The sequence below is a fragment of the Globicephala melas genome, chromosome 14 (assembly GCF_963455315.2).
Source record: "Globicephala melas chromosome 14, mGloMel1.2, whole genome shotgun sequence".
NCBI lineage: Eukaryota > Metazoa > Chordata > Mammalia > Artiodactyla > Delphinidae > Globicephala > Globicephala melas.
The window spans coordinates 54,287,625-54,308,584 of NC_083327.1; the positions used below are offsets into that span (position 1 = coordinate 54,287,625).

Genomic DNA, 20,960 nt, shown 5'->3' on the forward strand with positions numbered 1-20,960 from the left:
GAACTTTATGTAAACTGCTTCTACTTCTTATTAATTTCAAAAATCATCATGTGACAAATACACCATACTTTATAAATATTACTGTGTTTCTTAATATTATCCATAAAGAGAATTTACTCAAATTGTTTATTTCCATGCTATATATTTCCTATAACTATGACTAAGAACGTTTCATAAAAGTACAATAAAGGAACCATCTACACAAAAAAATGCTTTAAATAAAATAAGGTATTTTAAATACCAATCTGGGCTTGAAGCATACACACTGTAAAGCAGAATCACAAGTCCATATTTTTTTTTCTAATGAGACTGGCAGATGTGCATAGCTACAAGGGACGAACACCGGCAGTGTTATTTAAGCATTGGGGTAACACCACCCGAGTTCTCAACTGTTGATCAAAAGTCAATCTTACTCTACTGCAGGCATTCAAGACAGCAGATTACTTGGAGAATGTCCTTACTGGAAAGAATAAACTTTATTTAGTGATCCCTTACCTGAAGTCTGAATAAAAATGATACATATTTCCCTACATGATTTACATCAGGCTGGCTACATATATGTGAAACAATTAGCATGTCTCCACTTTTAGTTTTTACATTTATAGGGGAAAAATTCCTGGCCACATGATCTAGTTAGACAGCAACAACCTTCTAACTAGAAGAAAGCAAAATAACCTTTCACATTTTTAGGGGTGTTTTCCTATCTGACTGGAAGGTCAGGCCACTCCAGATGGCTGTTCTCTGGCTCTCTATACATTCCCTGCTCCACCAGTGCCTGCTTTACCTACACCCTACTCACATGACTGACCTTCCTACATACCTGCCCCAGGCCCCAGCTAGTGACTGTTCTTAACAAAGGGGTGGTGAGGGGCGTGCCCCTCTGCTAGTTTCCCTGGTAACCAATGAGCCAACCTGAGGTTAGTTCCCCTTAAAACTGGCAATCTCCCATCTCCCCTTGCCCTTGGAGTGAAGACTGTCCTGCCCTGTCCGACCCGCCATCTGCTGCAGATGGTGGGGTGTTGCTCCAGGACCTTGCTTCAGAGGCTCCCCCTATCCACTGAACCACTGATGTCTCTGTCACTGACTCCGGGCTCTTTCTTAGGTCTTAAAGCTGGGCAAATACAGGCCTTGCAGGCCTGTAGGGTGCAGCCCAACGCTGACAACACACCAGACCCACAGTAATCTATTATCTCATTCTACAATATCTTTATAGTATCTTTTGTGAACAAAGTGCTTAGCAATACAATTATTCTAGAAATGAAAAATTATAATCAAATGACTTGCAGGTCACATAGTTAATTATCAGTAAAGCCTGGGCAAGAATCCATATATTCAGATCCGCAGCTTAGTGCTCTTGATAGGGACAGATTAAAGGGACAAAGTAGGTGATTAAATAGTTAATCCCACTAGGAGATTGTAAGTAAAGACAAAGCATGGGAGACCCTGTAAGGTAATGATCACTCAAGAAAGCAGGTTTGCTTCACCACAAAACCAAGCAGGCTTGCTTAGCAACAAAATCATGCAACAGAAGCATGAGACATGCCCCAAACAATAAAATAATGGTGGATTGAGACCCACATCCTGTCCAGTGAGGTCAGTAAGTTAATGATTTCTAGGACATGCTTCTCTGCATACACTGAAAATAAAAATATAAGGAAAAGGTGACATTATACTGAAAGCTGAGATGATTTATCATATTTTAGTATATGTTACCACCTTTTTGCTCATTTCCATTACACTATGACAGCCCCAGTTTGACCATGTAGGGACAAGAAAAATCCCCCACCCGACATGGAGGAGGAACCAATGTTGGAAGTGTGATGTCTACTCAGGAATGAGGAAGAAGGTGGTCTTCTCCCCCTCCCCACTTTTCCTTTGACTATAAAACTGTAGCCCACTAAGTTCTCAGGGCAGCACCCTCCTGCCTGCCTGCTTGTAAACCTATAAGCATCCTATGCTAATAAATCATTTCTTATCTATCACTTTGCCTCTTGCTGAATTCTTTCCAATCTGAGACATAAAGAACCAGAGCTCCTCGGAGCCCCCCGCCCCGAGATGCATTTCTGCAGTTCCACCCTAACCGTTCAGAGGCATTACAAATTTAAGGCTAGTGCTGCTACAAATTACGGATCATTATGGATGACGATCTTTGAAATAAAAATAATAGCTACCTTTTTCAGACACCATGCTAGTAGGCACTTTATATATATTATCTTAAATCCTCACGATAGCTCTGTGAAATATACAATTCTTATTTATAGATTAGGAAAATAAGACTTAGAAAGAGTAAGTGATTTACCCAATCACTTAGCCAGAAAATGTTGAAACCAGCATTCAAATACAAATCTATCAAAATTTCCAAAAGAGAGATCCTTCCTCATATATTATGCAAATAGATCATTATACTACATAGAGTGGTATGAGAGTTGTGCAATAACATTAAAACATTATTACCTATGTACAGCTCACATCTATAATTAAATGGCAACAGATACCTTTTTTTCTTTTTCTTCTCTCTCTCTCCTCTCTCTCTCTCTCTCTCTTTCTCTCTCTCTCTCTCTCTCTTTCTCTCACTCACTCTCACCCTCTCTCTTTTTTTTTTTTTCCTGCCTAGGGGATGTTAGTGGACAGCTGAATTCAAGAAAAACAGGTTGCTCGGAGGACAGATAATGAGAGATGATTCGGATTCCTTTTCTGTAATCATAATTCAAAAGAAAATTTTTTAACTGTTAGCATTTTTTGAAGTCTACCATGTGCCAAAGCTATGCTAGGTACCTCATGGAAAACTCCTTATCATGAGATGCTAAGGGACTTCCACTAAAAAAATTAAAATCCTTGCTGGCTTTAATAATGAACTTTTTATTGCTAGTCTTCCTGTCCTTCATTTTATTCCTCATTACTTCACACTATTACAAGCTAATCTTTACTTTAAGAAGCAAAACAAAAACTCGGATCCTTAGAAAGCTATTAAAGAAAAGCTGTCATGATAATAACCATGTAAGTAGAATATAAGTATCTTAGCCCAGATGTCTGACAAACATGTAGAACCTATTGCATAATTCATACAATACTTGCCTCTGGAGTTCCTAGTGCTTTCACAGCATTCAGATCAGATCCTGAGGAGAAAGTATTTTTTGCTCCGTGGACAATGAGCCCTTTCCCCTCTGTCCAGTTTTCCAACTCAATCACTTTTTCCAGAAGTTGTAGCATCATAACACCTGCCAGAGGGGAGGGGGAGTCAAAAACACATAAAATATTGGACAAATAGAAATAATTTAGAAACTGTAAGGTGTCAAACAAGACTCTTAGGTCACAAATCGTACAAATATTTACTGAATGTCTATCAAATGCCTATCATGTTGGTACTAAGGAGTATATACAAAAGAGGCAAGCATGACAGTCTCTGCTTTAAAAGTTTACAACTTGATAGTGACCTCTTTCTCTCTCTCTCTCCCCCTTAATTAAGAAGTCACATAAATATGTGGTTAGGTAGAAAAAATAATGCTGGCCCTAAGTATGAGAAATCTGTACCAGTAGTTAAAATAATCTTTTTGACTTTGTAAAATAAACATAAGAGTTGAAACAGACCTTAAAGAGTATCTGGTTGGCTGATTTTCAAACAAGGGCCTTGAGAGTTGTGTGGTGTGGAGCTAATTCATCATCTCACAACCCAACCCAACCCAACCACCATCATCCAAATCAAAGCAGTTCTGCTTGTATTAGTTTTAAATATTAGGCATCAAATTAATACTTGTTTCCGTTTGAATAAAAAGTTTTACTAATATAAATTATAAATTGTAGCTATTCAGTAGTAAGTTAAAACAAGTATTTATCTAGTCTAAATCTCTCGAGCAGTCTTACCTTTCTAATTTTATTTTTCCTAGGCTAATATAAAAACTGGCTTTTATTCTCTGAACCAGTTGAGGGTATGCAGCTGCACTGTCCAGTAAAGCAGCCACCACGCACATGTAGTTCTTGAGCACTTGAAACATGGCTAGCCTAAACTGAGATGTGCAGTAGTGTGAACAGCTTTGGGCAGGAAAGGCCTCTTTGCAGGAAAGAGCTCTCTACAGGAGGCCCCTTTTGTCTTGTCACTAACCTTAAGCCAGGCACCCCCATCCTCTACTCATCTCTGGCCCTAGCACAACTTTCAGATCTTTTGATCACACAATACGTTGCCTAACCTGTTGGCTCTTTCCGTAGATCAAAGAAGTAGAAATGAAGAATAAGTAATTAAGACATGACCAGATCTCTTCCCTAGCTTCCCCTTCAGAAATCTCGAGAACAAATCTGTGTGAACAAGATAGCATCTAAAGAAAAATCACAAGAAGTCAACAAGCCTGCACACACTCGGGGATGGCGACGATTCTGACCCCTTATCTCAACGACTGAGATTACTTCCCCTTTTCCCTTTAAAACTTTCATGGCTGAGCAGAATCTTCAGAGCTGGTTTTTGGGGGACAACTGAATCCAACATCTCCCCAGATTGCCAGCATTCTGATTAAAAGCTACTTTCCTTTCTACCAACATCTGTCTCTTGAGTATTGATTTTTGAGTGGCAAGCAACCAGACCTGATTTGGTAACAGTAGTGTAAAATACATAACAGATTTCAGAGAATTGGTATGAAAAAAGAAAAGAGGAAAATACCTCATTAATAATTTTTGTATCAGTCATTTGTTGAAATATTTTGAGTACACTGGGTTAAATAAAATATGTTATTAAAATTAATTTTACCTTTCTTTTTCCTTTTTAAAAATATGGCTACTAGGAAATTTTAAATTACATATGTAGCTGACACTTGTGTCCTGCATTATACTTCTATTGGTTAACATTAATAGAGACATCTCTGAATTCTGCTGAATGTAAAGAAAAGTCATCTTGTGTTTAAAGACCCACCACTAATAATTTACAAAGTTTACAGTCTACTGAGTTATGTGTATAAGTAGGATTATATATAGACACAAGAAACTTTACTGGGATATTTTTGAACCCAATATTTTAAATGCTACTATAAAATATAATTCGCTCCCCCCACAATAAGTATGTAACTAACAAACAGAGATTGCCAAAATCACCTGGAAACACAAGTGCTGGGTAGTCAGGAAGGTAACTCATGAGCTCTTGTATAACCTCATGGTAGGATAATTCAAATTTGAGCTTTGGTAAAAAATTACAAATTATCACAGGTCCTGGACCTTGAGGTCTCTTAAATATAAAATTCTTATATGCCAAGAGTGCTGCCTAGTAAATAAAAGGTATTTACCTGTATCTCAGAGCTAGAAAGGGGCAACAAGTAGGCAAGTGCAGTGTTCTCAGTGATTACTGGAACTACATGGTTAAAATGACAGTCTTATTTCAGTTCATAGAAAAAAAATTTAAGCTAAATAATTTTTTTCTCATTTTAGGCTTTTCTCTTTAGGTTGTAAAATCTTTGAAACATCCTTCCCTTTGTCTCCCAGTGACATTAGCTGAACACAAACAAATGAAGTTATTAAGCACTTAAAATTTCAATGGAAAAAATAATCAAGATTAATTTGATGGTTTCCTTTTTACCAACATCCATACTCACGGATTTTTTAAAAACGTTAAAATATTCACAATTAGTAAAAGAGTTCCTGGTTCAGGTGATTGTTTTTTTTGTTTTCTCATGTTCTACAAAGAGTACCATGACTTTCAAGAATTCTTCAACAGATTTAAGGATAAAAGCATGGGACAGCAGGTTAGATTTAGTGTCATTTTTTAACTAACAAAAGAAAGCTCTCTATACCTGAGAAGGCATTCATTTTACTTGGATTGTTCAGAGTAAGAATGCCAATGCCACTGTCTTCCTTCTGAAGGTCAATGGATCCACCAGGAAACTGCTCAAGTTTTCTTTTCACTTCTTCCTCATGGAAGCCATGAGAGGTACTATAAAGTGGCAATCCTATTTGATGTAGCAATTTTGTCTTCATAGGGATAGGTGATGTCTTCAAAACATGTCTTGCCATTTCTGGAAAAGAAAGATAAGTATGCAGTAGTCTGGATAAACAGACACTTTTAGAATATTATACATTAATAGGCTTTAGTGAGAGACCTTTCTGTTTATTGGGAGGACTTCCCTACTTCTCAAAACACTCTCTGAGAAGTGTATAGGATTGCTTCCCTTCCCCCCCGCTTCTCAAACCAAAGGATATAAGTTACATTATTTCAGTATATCATCAGGAGATGATGACGTAGTTATAGGGCATTTACTGAGATCCAACACACCAGGAGGATTTAGAAAAATGTTGCTGTTCTGTAGTCAGCACCATCTCCTGCCTTCAGGGAGTCTTCCTCATGACAGCAGTTCTTCTTCCTTTAACTCTAAATCTAAGAATAAATTCAGTCCAGAAGTTCCCTTGGAAACAATCTCTATGCAGAAATGCTACAGAGCAGTTCCAGTCTCTAACAGAAAATTTATTTTTAGCATTATCCTTACCTTATGTAATGCTTTATAGAAAAAGCTGGAATGGGTCCTGAGGAAAGTGGGCAAAGAAATAGGAATGTATGTGTGTGGTTTCTGTATTCCCCAAACTTCTGTCACTCTTCTCACTTTATATATCTCATCTCTGGGTAATCTCCTATCTGCCCAAATGCTTTTTTGCCCTATGTAAGTACTTTTGTTCACATAAAAAATACGTTCAGAAAATTATACAAATCATAGGTTACAGTTCAATGAATTTTCACAAGGTAAATACATTCAAGTAAATAGCACTCAGATCAAGAAACTGAACATGACTCCAAATAAAAATAACAACTATCTTGACTTCTAATAACCAACATTAGCTTGCCTGCTACTGAACTTTATATAAATTGAAAAATATAGTAAATATTCTTTTGTGTCTGGTTTCAGCTACGTTTGTGACACCCATTACTATTATTATGTGTACTTAGATTCTAAATAGTCCATTCTTTTCATTGTTGTATTTTATTATATGAATATATCACAATTCATCTATTCTAATGTAAATAGTCATCTGGGTTGTTTCTGGGTTTTGGCATTACAAGTAGAGCTGCTGTGAACATTTTAGTATCTGTCTTTTGGGTCAACAAGTATGCCTTTCTGCTGGCTATATCTAGAAATGGAATTAGTGGGTCAGGCAGCAGCTGGCTAAAACTGCTTGTTAAACACTGAAGAATTTTGCAAGTTGCTTTTTAAACCATAGGTAGCTTGAAATTAACCATGGTGAGAGTATTAGCAAACTCTACATATCAATCTCTCCCCGCCCCCCCCACAGCCATTTTCCGGGTACACCACTGGTCATAATGATCACATCTGTTCATTTATTTCACTTTAAAAGATACTGCCTAAGAGTTTTCACATCCACAGCTAGTGAACGTTCCAGTTGTTCCACAACCCTGTTATCACTTGCCAATGTCTTTTTTTTCCTTTCTTTCCATTTTAGGCATTCTAGAGAGTGGTATATCATTGTGGTATCACTTTGCATTTCTATGATGTCTCATGAAGTCAAGCTCCATTTTCATATGCTTGTTATTTGCATATCATCTTTTATAAAGTGCCTCTTCAAGTTTTCTTGCTCATTTTTTTGCCTTTTTAGTACTAATTTGTTGGAATTCTTTTATTCATTTGCCTACAGTTTTTATTAAAACTCGTAAGACAACAAATTCTACGTTTCCATCTCTAGTTGAGACCTTATGCCCAAGTCCTCCTAAATCAAACAAAAATCTACTTCCTTACTCCTCACCTCTAGATGTACCACAGGTTTCTCAAAATCACTGTTTAAACCTAACTCACACTTTTAAAACCTGTAACTACTTTATTCCTTCCCTAGTATCCTCAACCCAGAAAGCCACAGCGGAAAACCCAATCTCCTTCCCCACCTTCATTCCTCATACGCAACCTTTTGTATTTTTCTCATCCTTTACTTCTTCTATGACTAACATAGTTCAAACCTATGTACCTGGATGAATACAGTGGTCACCAATCAGTTGTATACTACACCTTAAGATCAGAGCTATCTTTCTACCGTATGCCCCCAGAAGTACAAATCTTCATATACATTTTCAAAGAAATTGAAAAGATTTAAAATTAGTCCTTCTCAGGACTTGAGCATGAACCTAAAAAATGAATCTGAAGGGGAAATAAAGTGATTAAGGTGGGAAAATTTAGGTCTATGGGAAATGAAAGGGATGGGGGGGGAAATACAATGTTTTTACTAATTAAAAAGTACGAAAGAGTTATGAAAAAACAAGGATTTTGGAGGCTTCCTAAATTATCAACTAAATATAAGTATCAAGTTCTCTCAAGATTCTCTTAGCTAGCAGAGGAAATCTATACTCAAAATTTCAGGAGTTATTGAGAAATTACAAGCAATGGGGCTAGAAATAAATTAAATTAGCAAAACTTATATTCTCAGGACAAGATATATATGTATATTTGTATGTATGCTCACGACTCCAGCAATGTGCAAAAAAGCCCTCTCACCCCCAACCACTGTTCTTTCTTTTTCATCTCCCCTTTCACTATCCCTAGATTCAAGTTCAGTGATCAAAGTCTGTGGGAAAAATAAGGTCAAAATATATCATTCAAAATGAGCTTGGAAGCCTTCCTTGCTTTTTAAAAGACAAATTGCAAAAAACATACATAATAACTAGATTAGCAATTAAGATAAATCTTTTAAAACAGGACAGTATTCTTTCTTGGATTATTTAAAGTAAATAGCTTCATTCTAAGAATAAAAAATGGTTGAATAGTTTCTTTGCATAAAAGCCATTAAGTAAATTACACCATGTGTATATAGGTTTTTATAGCCAAGAAGTTCAAAGGACTGGGATCCTAGTATATAAACATACATGCATATGATAAGAGCATTTGGTAAGATATAATTGGTAACAATTCAATTGGTATTTATTGAGTTCCTATTTAGTGATCTCCCCTTTGCTAACTAGCTATTTCAGAGAGAAAAAAAAAGTATTTTTAGTTTTATCAAAGAAACAAAATACATACACACTCAGCAATAATATTCAACTCTCTAGTTGAAAATAGAAAATACCTCCTTTTATTAAGCTCTATTAGAGACCTGCATCAAATTTAAAATATAGCCATAACTTCATAAAAGGATTTTTTTCTCTTCACCAATAAACTTTTATCATGAAGTCTAAGAATTTTCTATAGGCAGAAATGGATCCAAAGACATTAAATCAGTGCATGGGATTATACTTTATTTCCCTTCATTCTTTCCAAGTTTTAACATTCTAAGCAGAAGTAGAACAAAAATCAAGCAACATTCTAGTTCTGCTGGGGAGTAACCAAAGAAAGAAGTAAACTCAGATCAGCTCTTTTTTTGCAGTGTCTTGTGGCCAAAATATTGGCAGAGGGCTCTACTTTCAAAATACTCTCATCTTACATATTTCCAGAGTATCAGTTCTTCACCTGATTACGTTAGCACTAATATATTAGAATGAAAATTATATAGTCCCACTACCCTCCCAAAACAAATCTAGAAAACAGACAAACAGAAAATAGGGCCCACATTTCCATTTTACAAGTAATGAAAGCTTACCTTTATGTGAAGCTTTCCTCTAGAGAGTGACCTGCTTGCTGTCAAATTCTGAAACAACAGGAAAGCTCTTCAAGTTCTCACTCTGCTTTTTCTCCAAATAAATACATGTAATTTTTTAAAACAAATTATCAATTTATAAAAACCTTTAAAACTTGAGACACTATTTTAGGTAACTAAATAGCCGCCTAGAATCACAAGTCTTTTGAATAGACAAGAACATACTTTACACAAAGGCTATCGGATGAAATCAAAACATTTACGAGGTTATATGAAACTGTGCGACACTACTATTCATGTATTACTTCTATAAAAGATTGCTTTCATTTACTTACTTTGAAATCAGGTTGTATTACAGTTAGCCAGAATGAAAATAAATGTAGACATGAAGAATGAAGAAAGCTAACCTAACATACTTTTGAAAAAGTAAGGTTTCAGAATGAATGTGTTGTAGTTCTTAACCTAAGTAATGGATACACAGGTATTTCTTTTTGTTGTTGCCTTTCTTTAAACTCTTCTTATGCTCTTTTCACTATATGCATGTATGCTACATTTCTCACTAAACATTTTTTTAACTGAAGGATATCATTCCAAATTTAGAGGGGATGGTCACTACCTTTGCTAGTAATCTCTCCCAACCTTCTAAACTGCCAATTTCAAGACTAGTTTTCTAAGTACTGTTTTTTGCATAGAAGATATTTAATAAAGAACACAAATATTGCCATTGGTGGCCACATAGGTGTCTGAAGGTTCTGGCAGGTCTGACAACTGAGCAAGTGTCCTTATTAAAGGTAATGATATTTCTTAAAAATTGATGTACAACCAGAAACCAGATAAGAAAGAATTAGAGATGAAGCTCCTGCCTCCAGTAAATTCAAAAACTCTTATGGGCAGGGACCACATCTTATTCATGGCTTTAGCATACAGAGCTTTACATTTAATATTTGCGGTACTAAATGATACCTAACGTGGTTATTACCATACAGGGATTACTGTACCTAACCATCATTTCCCAAACTAAATAAAAGATCTCTATTTGCCATATAGAAAAAGTTTATTTCATTGTTGGAATTCTAGGAAATGCAAGTCCGGGATATGTAGCTACAAGTGCTCAAGGGTATTACAGTCAGCCAGAGAAGGAGATCTCCTTTTCACTGGCCCCTGGTCAGTTTGATCCAGGACCACCACTCCACGGTCAGTCCTAGCTTAGGAGCCCCTGCTCCTCCTTTTCACAAAACAGACAAGAGCTTTGGGTCTGATATTTTTTTTCTTTTCATGTTTACAAATTGGGTTTGCATACAACACAATCTCTACTGGATCATTAATGAAAATACTAACACTTTTCAAGAAATGATGGTAAGTAACAGATAACAAAACATCGCTCTACCTATTTATAATGTCTGTAGTTGGTAATACATATTTTACAAGGGTCTGGTTAGTAGTATTCTTCATACTTTAACTATATAACCAGATTTCCCTCACAAGGGTTAGGACTAGCCTGTTACATTCTCTAACTTTCTAGGAATGAAAGGCAATTTACCCAGTGAGTACTGAGGTTAAAACCATGTCACAACTAAGACCCGGTGCAACCAAAATAAATAAAAATTAATTAATTTTAAAAAAGACCTAGTAACTATTCGTGGCAAATTTAAATGGGGAACCCATGACTTGACCTATTTTGCCCTACCTTCCCCACTCCTCCTTCAAAGGAAGATGCTATCGGTTTTGAGCCAACTACATTCAAAGTACCACAGCTTTCTGTAGAAGGCAACAGAGTGAAACTGTTTCCATTGGCACTGCTGCCACTTTGGATTTCTTTGTTCTCATCTCCCTCCTTTCCTCCTTTTCCTCTCTACTGGGTTCTCTCTCTCCTCTCCTCTCTTTCTTTTTCAGCTTGTGTGGTACATGGAAGCAGGGGCTGCCTTTATCTTCGGAAGGCATCTGAAGAAGGTTAAAGGCAGTAGGGCTCAGGGTTCCTTAGGCCTGCTTCTAGTCTAAGAAAAATAAGCTCTCAAGGTCACCTGCCAGATCAGTTCACAAAACTGAGAGGTCTACATAGAGGGTCAGAGCAAAACACAATATGACCAAGCTTGCTTTTGCCTAGAATATGCTCTATGCATGTTTTGCCCCTGGGGATAAGTCATATATAGAAGAGACCACTCAATGGAAAATTCAGTTGGGGCAGAGGTCTCTTCCACATTGACCATGACTTCAGTATAAAAGAATTGTGCCAAAGAAACTTGATGAGAACTTAAATGACTATTTAAAAAAATAAATAAATTTCCCTGTTTTCCATAGTATTCTGTTTAGGGAAAAGAATAAGGAGTTAAACTAGAAAATAAGAAGGGGTAAGGCTTATAAAATCATTAGCATTTTTAAGTATTATGAAGGGATAATAGATTCAATAAACGTTATCCTCTTTCATTGTAAGGAGTCTGTCTGTTCTGTCTTCACACACTTCCCTACCTCCAATAACCAAAACAAGGGCAATTAGTATAGACATCATCAGATCTGTATCTCCTCATACTTAAATCATTACAAATTTAAATATTCATGTTACTAACATTTTTGCCTCATTGGACAACTCTGATATGCTGATTTTTCCGTGGAAACCTTATAATAAAAACCTCATTATCCTTTTTCTCTTTTGATTCCATATTTTTTTTCTTTTCCCCCCTCACTCTTGTCCCCCTTGCACTAACTCTCCTTTCTTTTCTCTTCTCCCCTCATATCCCCTTGTCTGTGCCACACACTAGTACCAGAGAAACTCAAGGGCACTGCTTAAGCCTATTAGATTTGCTGATCTCAAGTTTAGGGATCCAATTCTTGACATTTGAAATAGCCTATTATGGATACTTTCATCCCAATTCTAAACTCAGAGATTAAATTAGACAGTAGTTCAGTACTTAGAAGATGACAAGGTGTAAACCACTATTAAACTACCATATTATCTGAAAGTATAAGTGAACAAACAAGGGCTGAGATTCTGGTCTTTTATAAGCATGTAGTTAAGCAATCGGCATTTTGGATTTGTCCCAGGATCAGAGGCAACGAAAAGGTTCGGAGGCATTTTTGATTTTATAAATTTTCTTCAGGACAAAAAGTATGTTTAAAACTCATCCTGCAGGATGCTTTGCTGTCCTACCACAAGCAGATTCAGCCCAGCTGAACAAGCTCACAACCATACCATGGGAAAAGGAAAAGAGAAGAGAGCCCTGTGTACATCTGAGATCAAAGGTTTCACTTTCTCCACTTTTGTTTTAAAGTTCTTCAAAGGTGATCAAATAGCTCCCTTCCCTGCACAGAAGCTAAGCTAGCTGTTCTCTTAGAAGGCATAACCCGTTTTACCATGTGTTGAAACTGCTACATCTAGACAATAAACACAGACGCATACTTAGTAAGAAAACAATTAGCTTAACGCAGGGAGTAAACAAAAAATCAAAACTATTCTACTTTAGACTGTCAGTATATGACCTGTTTCTCGTATTTTAGTTTGGTTTTAGGCTGTCATTTATTATCCTACCTTTCAAGTTTAATTACGTGCCACACATACCCTTCTTCCTCTCAGCCAACATGAACTTATTTCAGTTTTTCAAATCCTTCAGGTGTTCTCTTCATTCCAAGCCTCTGAATACGTGCTTCCCCCACCCATCACACTTTTTTCTTCCTCAGACTCCAAGTCATCTCCTTTAATACTCTAAACTATACAAAATACTTTTACTCTCTGTTCTCACAATATTTATATCCTTTATTAACCCTCACTCACGCTTTCCTGTAATTACGTCTTTAACCAAATCTTCCCACTAGATTTAGCTGTAAGAGGGCATTTGCAGTGCTTAGTACAGTACTTGACAAATAATATTCACCAGTAATAATTTGGCACACAATGCTTGAGAATCCATAATGCCATACAAGGCTTAAGAAGCTGTCCACAAACCAACTCTACACACCCTGTTTATTATTCCCACCATTCACCCTGCTTCGGTTCCATTCTTCCTTGCAAACTGGTCTCTCTTCTTGGAATGCTGATCACTGCCTGTGCCCCAACTAACTGAGATCTGCTCATCTTTCAGATCAGACCAATAAAATATCAAGAAAAGATCCTCTGTTTTATTACCATGCTCCTCCCTCCCCCAGCAGATTTCGCAGTTATATGTCTGTGTAGCATTAAAAGGATTAATGAGGCTCAAAAGAATTCTAGAATGAAAGAACATTTACCAAAAATGAGTTAGTCATTTTTGCTGTTGTCGAAAAGTTGGCTGCATGAAACGAAGGATGCAAATTTTACTTAAGCAAGATAATTTAATACAGGTAGTGAGAAGGACAATTACAGAGTTCCCAGGGAACATTACCTACTGTTGAAATCAATTTCTAGGCCCAAAATAGAGCTGTTCCTGCCATGGGTCCCACATCAGCAAACCAAAACTTAGACAACCTCCATTAGATAACTTTCTGTATAAAGGCTTTATCCTTCCTGTGAGCACTCACTCACTTAGCATTTGGCCCAACTCGTTTGGAATCAGGCTGTTCCTATTGGAACTGTGCTGGTATTTGACCTGCAGACTGTTTAGGAATTTTCTTTTGCTCTAGGAAAAAAACCTGAGAAATGGGATCCCAGTAATCTACATGTTGGAGTTTGCCCCCTGCCCTTTCAGGGACTCTGGACAGTACTACATTTAAAAATTCAGATAGATGAAAATGGGGTAAGAGTGTTTAGGTGCAACAATTATGTTTTATGATATGTGTCCTTAAAAAAAAATAGCATACTCAAATCTTTATTGAATGTCTGGATCATTCTCCAAACATGATAAATTACTAAAACATTAATTACCGAACACAGATCTATTGCTTTTGGCTTTCTATTTTAGAGAAACCAAAGATAAATTTTTGTCTTTTAGTAACCATGTCTTGTGTCACACTGAAAGACTGTACTATTTAAATGGCATATACCTTTGGAAACTAGAAAATACATTTATAAATTTGCTACTCTAAAATTGCTTACTTCTTAGTTTTCACTAGAAATCAAAGTTTCTAAGGGTTATATATTCTGATTAATAAATATGATTAAAGCTACTAGAAATGATAAGGAAAACATCGCTGTATGCAAAGGAAGTAGTTTTGTCCTGAAGTAAAATAGTTGCCAGAATAAAAAGGAAAGGATAAGACAAAATCTGAATGTAAATAGAAAACTGTAGAAGGGTTTGTGAAACAAGAATCTTTTGAAAGAAATTTTATATGCAATAAAGCAGGATAAGATTAAATATACTTGCTATAAGGGTTTTAAAAGTAAGCTTTAATATCAATAGTGTACTTATGTAAAACTGGAACTTAATTTTCTTTCAGCTGCTAAAAGGACATAGTTTGCTTGGGCTATTGGTCTGCTCCTGATAAGAGATTGTGAAAGGTTTTTCCTTACTTTTTTGTGTTTTATCAAAATTATTTCCTGTGCTTTTCTAAAAAGCTGTCTTTTTTATAAAGAAGAGCTAAGGGTTTGGTTTGTTTTTTTTTTTGTTTTGCAGCTATGTAACCTTCTCTATTTGTCTTTTGAAATCATTTTGTCATTTTGATTAAATAGATACTTGGTGTTTTGTAATCTTCAGTAATCTTATTTGGTCAAATGTCCAAAACCTTTTGATATTTTTGAAACACCTCCCCAAAATCAAACTCTAAATTAAGTCGTTTTGACCTGAAAATAACTTTGGGAATCTCCAGACGGCCCCTGGGACTTCTCAGAGGACTTGTTCTCTCTTCTTATAAAAAGGGAGATGTTAATCAGGTTTATCTGATATGTCAGATTATATGGGAAGCTTTGTCAAATAAATGACGATAAACTTTCTTAGGTTATGTTGTATACGTGAATGTTATTAAATGTTCTAGAGATTGTATGAAAATTCCTATGATTCTGATGTGTCCTGGCATAATGTTATCAGCCATGATTTTAAAGATGTAGTCATAGAAATAACCAAATTGACTTGTCAACTACATCATAATGAACCTTCATCAGATCTTTAATCATTACTATTTTTAAGTCTTTTGTCAGTTATAGACAGTTGTTGTTTTACTCTGGTGCTTTTGCAAATATCATTTCTAGTACCTTTCATCGCAGAAAAGATCCTGACAAATACTCTAGAAGGCAGGTGTTAGATAACTGTAAGATATTACACAGAACTAGATTTAAAGGACCTTTTTCTTCCTCTCCTTTAAGAAAATGTATCTTTGGGCTTCCCTGGTGGCGCAGTGGTTGAGAGTCCGCCTGCAGATGCAGGGGACACGGATTCGTGCCCCGGTCTGGGAAGATCCCACGTGCCGTGGAGCGGCTGGGCCTGTGAGCCATGGCCGCTGAGCCTGCGCATACGGAGCCTGTACTCCGCAACGGGAGAGGCCACAGCAGTGAGAGGCCCGTGTACCGCATAAAAAAAAAAAAAAAAAAGAAAACGTATCTTTGTAACAAAGGTTAAAATATTTATTTTTTTTCTCCCGTCCTGATCCCTCCAGAATTCAAAAACTTAAGTATGTTTTTCATGACAATATGTGTACTTGCATAAATTCAATGAGAATCTGTTCTCCTCATAACAAGACACAACTGGAAATATTGGCTATATTACCAAGGCTTTGGCTGGATTATCATATTCAAGAAAGACGTACATAGACAGATATGACCAGACAGCTTTAAGGAACTTCTCAAAAATAATAAATAAATCAGCCTGGTACCTTGCTTACAAGATTCCAGCAAAACAATTTTGAAAAAGAGCTTATATGGTCAATCACCATTCTTGCTGCATTTATGTATATAATCAAACCAAGTTTAATACCAACAAATTAGTTTTACTATGATTATCTTTGATAAAAGTGAGGACAATCATAGAGAGAAAAATCATGTTTGCACTTACGTAGCTATCAATTATCTCCAAGGTTTTGTCATATACCTGCACACTGGACTGGATCCTAAATTCTTCTAGTCTCCAATAATGTCTGGCTACTCCTCTCCAGACTAATGTTTTCAATTTTCTTCCACTCTTCTGATTTGAAATCAGTAAGAACAAAGACTGCCTTGAATCCTCTTGGAAGGGACTATACCAGGTCCTCCTCACTACCTAGAAGGCAGTCAAACTTCAGGGACTCGAACCTTGAGTACACATCTCACAGCTAGAGAAGACCGCACCTGACATGTAGTCCTACACAAACACTGGAAACCTCCAAATCGAAATGACTAGGAAGAGAAGCAGCTGACAATGGAGGCATACAGCTTTCCAAAGATGACCTGACCAGGCCTGTATACCCTTTTTCTCACTGTTGCTTTTTTTTTTTACTCTCTCTCTCTTTCACAGAAAGACAATGCCCTTGTTTGTATTTCCCAAATCCTCTTCTTTTGATTATGGCCTTCCAGAAACTACCTCATCATGACCCCATAACAAATTAGTCTTTTCACCTGCATTTTGGTTTTTTTTTTAAGAGTTAGAAGGTTCAGAATTCACTGAAGTCTTTCTTTCATCTGGACTATTAACTGTTTCGGGATTCTTACCTAGATTCACGGTCTTTGAATTTGCAACCTTACAGGCTGTCTTACTGGATAACACACTTGGTTCTAAACAGCTCTTCGGGGATAACAATACTATTTTAATACGTCTTTGAAGTTCTGCTGTTTTTGCAAAGAGCTCATAAGCTATTGCTCCATACTTATTCCTGCCCTGCCTTCCCAACATGCTCAGTTAATTCTTTCAGTTTGTGCTGTTGCTGTATTCACTGTTCTATTTTCTCTTCAATACAAAACAGAAGCCTCCCATTGATCCATTTTACTAAGCCTTCATGGCCACCTTGAGTGGGAACTTCCAGGAGGCATACATGACTCCATGTCTGCCTCTGTAGGAAGGGCCTTTTTTCCCTCAGGTCCGAGTAAGTGCCAAAGAAAACATGATTAGAGCAGCAGAAACTCAACTGCATGGAACAATTGAGGAGAAAGAGCACTGGTTGCAACAAGTCTCACCTGACCCTCCATGATTTGTTCAGCTGGCTACCCGCAGGCCTAAGGTCCTAGTTTAGACCATCATAAAATTTGGAGTTATGTTACCTTTTTTTTTTTTTTTTTGTGGTACGCGGGCCTCTCACTGCTGTGGCCTCTCCCGTTGCGGAGCACAGGCTCCAGACATGCAGGCTCAGCGGCCATGGCTCACGGGCCCAGCTGCTCCGCAGCATGTGGGATCTTCCTGGACCAGGGCACGAACCCGCGTCCCCTGCATCGACAGGCGGACTCTCAACCACTGTGCCACCAGGGAAGCCCTGGAGTTATGTTACTTTTAATTCCGGTTTGTATAACTATTTTAAGTTCTGTATTTTGTTTCCTGTAACACCTTTGTAAAACTGATGTGTCCAACAGGTAATGCTGGCTCAACATTTCAAAATGATCAGAATGGTCTGCAACGCTTATGACCTTAAGAAGACACAGACTTTAGATGGTAAGTGCCTGAGATTTCTGCCTCCTACTCCTCCTTGTTACTTGAACATGACCTCAGTCGTTTCCCATCTGTGCACTTTCCCTTTAAGGTGGGACACAACACCCAGGAAAAGTCCTAGCACCAAGGGACAAAGGCCACTGAAGATGGAAAACCTGACTCTTGATCAGCGATGCTTTCAGAGAAAAGCAGAAAATGTCAAACTGAATAGAGGAAACCTCATTTAAAATAGCTGGGAGTCCAGAAGGGGGAACCCTCACACACTACCACAAGAAGCATCAACTACTCCCGTTAATTACACACTCCAACAGCAAAGCATCATTCACAGACCTACTAGGAGGGAAGATTTCCTGTTCACCCAGCAAATTTGCCTAGAAGGAACCATCACCACCTGAACTCTCACTTTCTACCAGGGGACTTTCTTCAGAACAACCCCTCCCAACTTCCTCCTTTTTCTCTGTAACAGAATGGGCCTCTCCTTTGTTTGCTGAACTCATTTATGGCTTTTCCTCTAGTTCGCTTGTCTCGAATTGCAATTCCTCTGCTATTCCCAAATAAGCCCATTTTGCTGGTAAAATAAACAGCTGTTTTATTTTTACCTTAAAAGCTTCATGCCTTCCACCTTATTTTGCATGTCTCCAAAAGGAGACTGCCCACTTAATGTCAATGTGAACTTAAACTGTATCACCTAAATTATTTTCTTTAGTCGTTTTTTTTTTTAACACTGCTGAGAAGAGGGCCTGGAAAGTATTCAGCATTTAAATTAGTGCACTGAAATCAGGTCTCCCTATTCTTTTGAAAACGTTTATGTCAGCTGTTTCTCCACTCTCCCAGGAAAGTTCGACTCGTCTTTTCCTATCACCCTCCGCTCACCTGGCAAAGGCCTCTGCGTCGCTGTGAGCTGCGTCCCCACGCCCAGCAGAGGGCAGCGGGCCTGCGGGGCGGCTTCACACGGACCGCGCCGCCGAACCCCCGCGGCTCGCCGTCTGGAATCCCTGTGGAGAAACACTAAAGTCCGTTACGCAGAGACAGCTAGGGTCCTCTCCTAAACGGTACTTACTTAAAGTGAAGCTCCTACGGCCACAAAGTCCCGCAGCTCCCAGAAACGCCGACTTCCCCTTCCGCCCCGCCGCGCCCCATTCCGCTCCGCCCAGATCCTCTTCCGTTTCCCCGCCCCCGACCTGCGGCGCCAGCTGCCCTTTGATCTTCCGCGGCCCGTTACCTATATTACGCGTCGGCTCTTTCTCCCGGCGATCCTGTGCCGCTCCAGGGCAGGCACCCCAGACCCAGAAGACCCCGTTGTTGGCCGGGTGCTCGTGTCGTGAGTGAGCCCTGAAAGCGGGCTCCTATCTGCCGAGCTTCGCGACGCAGGGCCGGGGCTGGTGCCCGGAAGCCCCGAAGTCCTGCGCTGTTTCAGGCTCCTGTGTAAACGTGGAAAGAGTGAAGGAGAAGGACCAGTTTAGGACAATTTCGAAACGGGAGGGAAGAGGAAGTTATCTAGGCTGTGCCTTCTTACACATGTCATCTGTGTTATTGAGTGGAGAGAAGGCATTTTTGTGTTTTTTGTTTTTGCCAGAAAGCATAGGCACCGCGTGTAATAGCGTCATTGTAACGCTCAACAAACTTAAAATTATTTGCCAATCCGAAGTGCTTTGGAAGGTAGCTGAAAAGGTGCTCAGGAGTTTGGAGGAAGGGGAACAAGTTTGGCAGCTAGTGAAGATTCATGGAAGGTAGCACAGAAGATGACAGTTATGCATTTAAGTACAGTGACTAATACGCTGGTAGACCAGTATTTCTTTTCTCTAATCGCACTTCACCCACAGAAGTGCCTCTTCACCCACAGCTATGGGCATATAGTTAGAGTAGATGGGAATCTGCAATGACGTGTCAGTGGTGGTAGGCAGTGGGCCTAAATAACGAATTCTATTGATATTTACTTGAATTTCATGTTGAAATTCCCTCGCACCCCCTGCACACACACACACACACACACACACACACACACACTCACGTGTACATTTGTAATTAGCCTTGATAAATTGGAATCTACTATGAGGCTAAGCCACAAAAAATTTATTTATTTAAGTGTCCTGAGAGGACAGGAAGGTGGGAGCTGGGAGGGCTGAGACCAGGATATCTGATGCTTCCCATATCCTGTGGAAAAAGTTTTCTATTAAAAGAGCTAGTCTTTCACATTTTTTTAATTTCCAGTAGTGTTCTGGTTGCCCATCTGTATGAATAGCATTTCCGTGTATATTTACATACAACTTAGTGTAAAAATACCGTTTACTACAATAACCGTTGTGCCGAACTACAAAGTTCATGTGCTGTAGTATTAGCATGTCAGTGCCTAGTCTAACTGCTGGCTCAATCTGCAAATATTGGATGGCCATTTCTTTAATCATTTGAGTTTTCATAAAATACATATCCAGTTATTCTTCCCCTCCTTCACTTGACTTGCTGTTAAACTGCGTTTCTTCCTTTTACTCCATCTCATGTTCTACAGTCAAGACTTTTCAGTATCTACTCTTCTGAGAGATTGGCTCAAAATAGCTTTCAGTCTTGAGGCACATAAAATTTTCTATGTCACAATTAGTTCTTTTCTGCATTTTTATAACAATTCCAAAAGACTTTTTGGACCTTAAAAAGTATTATGACCCAACTTTATATCTGGATAGGTCACCATTCATCCTTTTCTAAAGAGTTTGGATGTCCAAGAAAAACCCAATTGAGAGATAAAAGTAGATACTTTTATCAAATATGAAAAGCATCAAGTGACTATAACTTCTGTTTCTTTGCGATTTTCTTCTCTCCTCTGTCTCTTCCATGCCTTTCCCCTCTCCCTCTCTCTTTCCGACACTTCCTCACTTCCTAGATAGTAAGAGATATTCCCTCCCATCTATTTTTAAAAGAGTGTAATTCTCTGTTGGCATTAGAAAAAAATATGTTTATTCTATTTAGGAATATAAT

The 20,960-nt window shown here is 38.1% G+C and overlaps 1 protein-coding gene across 7 annotated transcripts in view; it reads right to left on the reverse strand.

The window, feature by feature from the left end:
* ECHDC1 (ethylmalonyl-CoA decarboxylase 1) overlaps nt 1–19,364 on the reverse strand; it is a 43,495-nt gene extending 24,131 nt beyond the window's left edge. For 3 of the 7 annotated variants that reach the window (XM_060283399.1, XM_030853510.2, XM_060283400.1), the window contains exons 1-4: nt 19,051–19,155; nt 9,544–9,591; nt 5,769–5,990; nt 3,076–3,218 (exon numbers count right to left, since the gene is read on the reverse strand). In XM_060283399.1, coding sequence (XP_060139382.1) covers nt 3,076–3,218; nt 5,769–5,988 — 363 coding nt within the window. In that variant the 5' untranslated portion in view covers nt 5,989–5,990; nt 9,544–9,591; nt 19,051–19,155. Of the gene's footprint in view, nt 1–3,075; nt 3,219–5,768; nt 5,991–9,543; nt 9,592–18,863; nt 19,156–19,212 lie in introns of those variants that run through there. The other 4 variants (XM_060283396.2, XM_060283397.2, XM_030853509.2 and 1 more) reach the window with 4 other exon arrangements.
* Between the last annotated feature and the right edge of the window lie 1,596 nt (nt 19,365–20,960).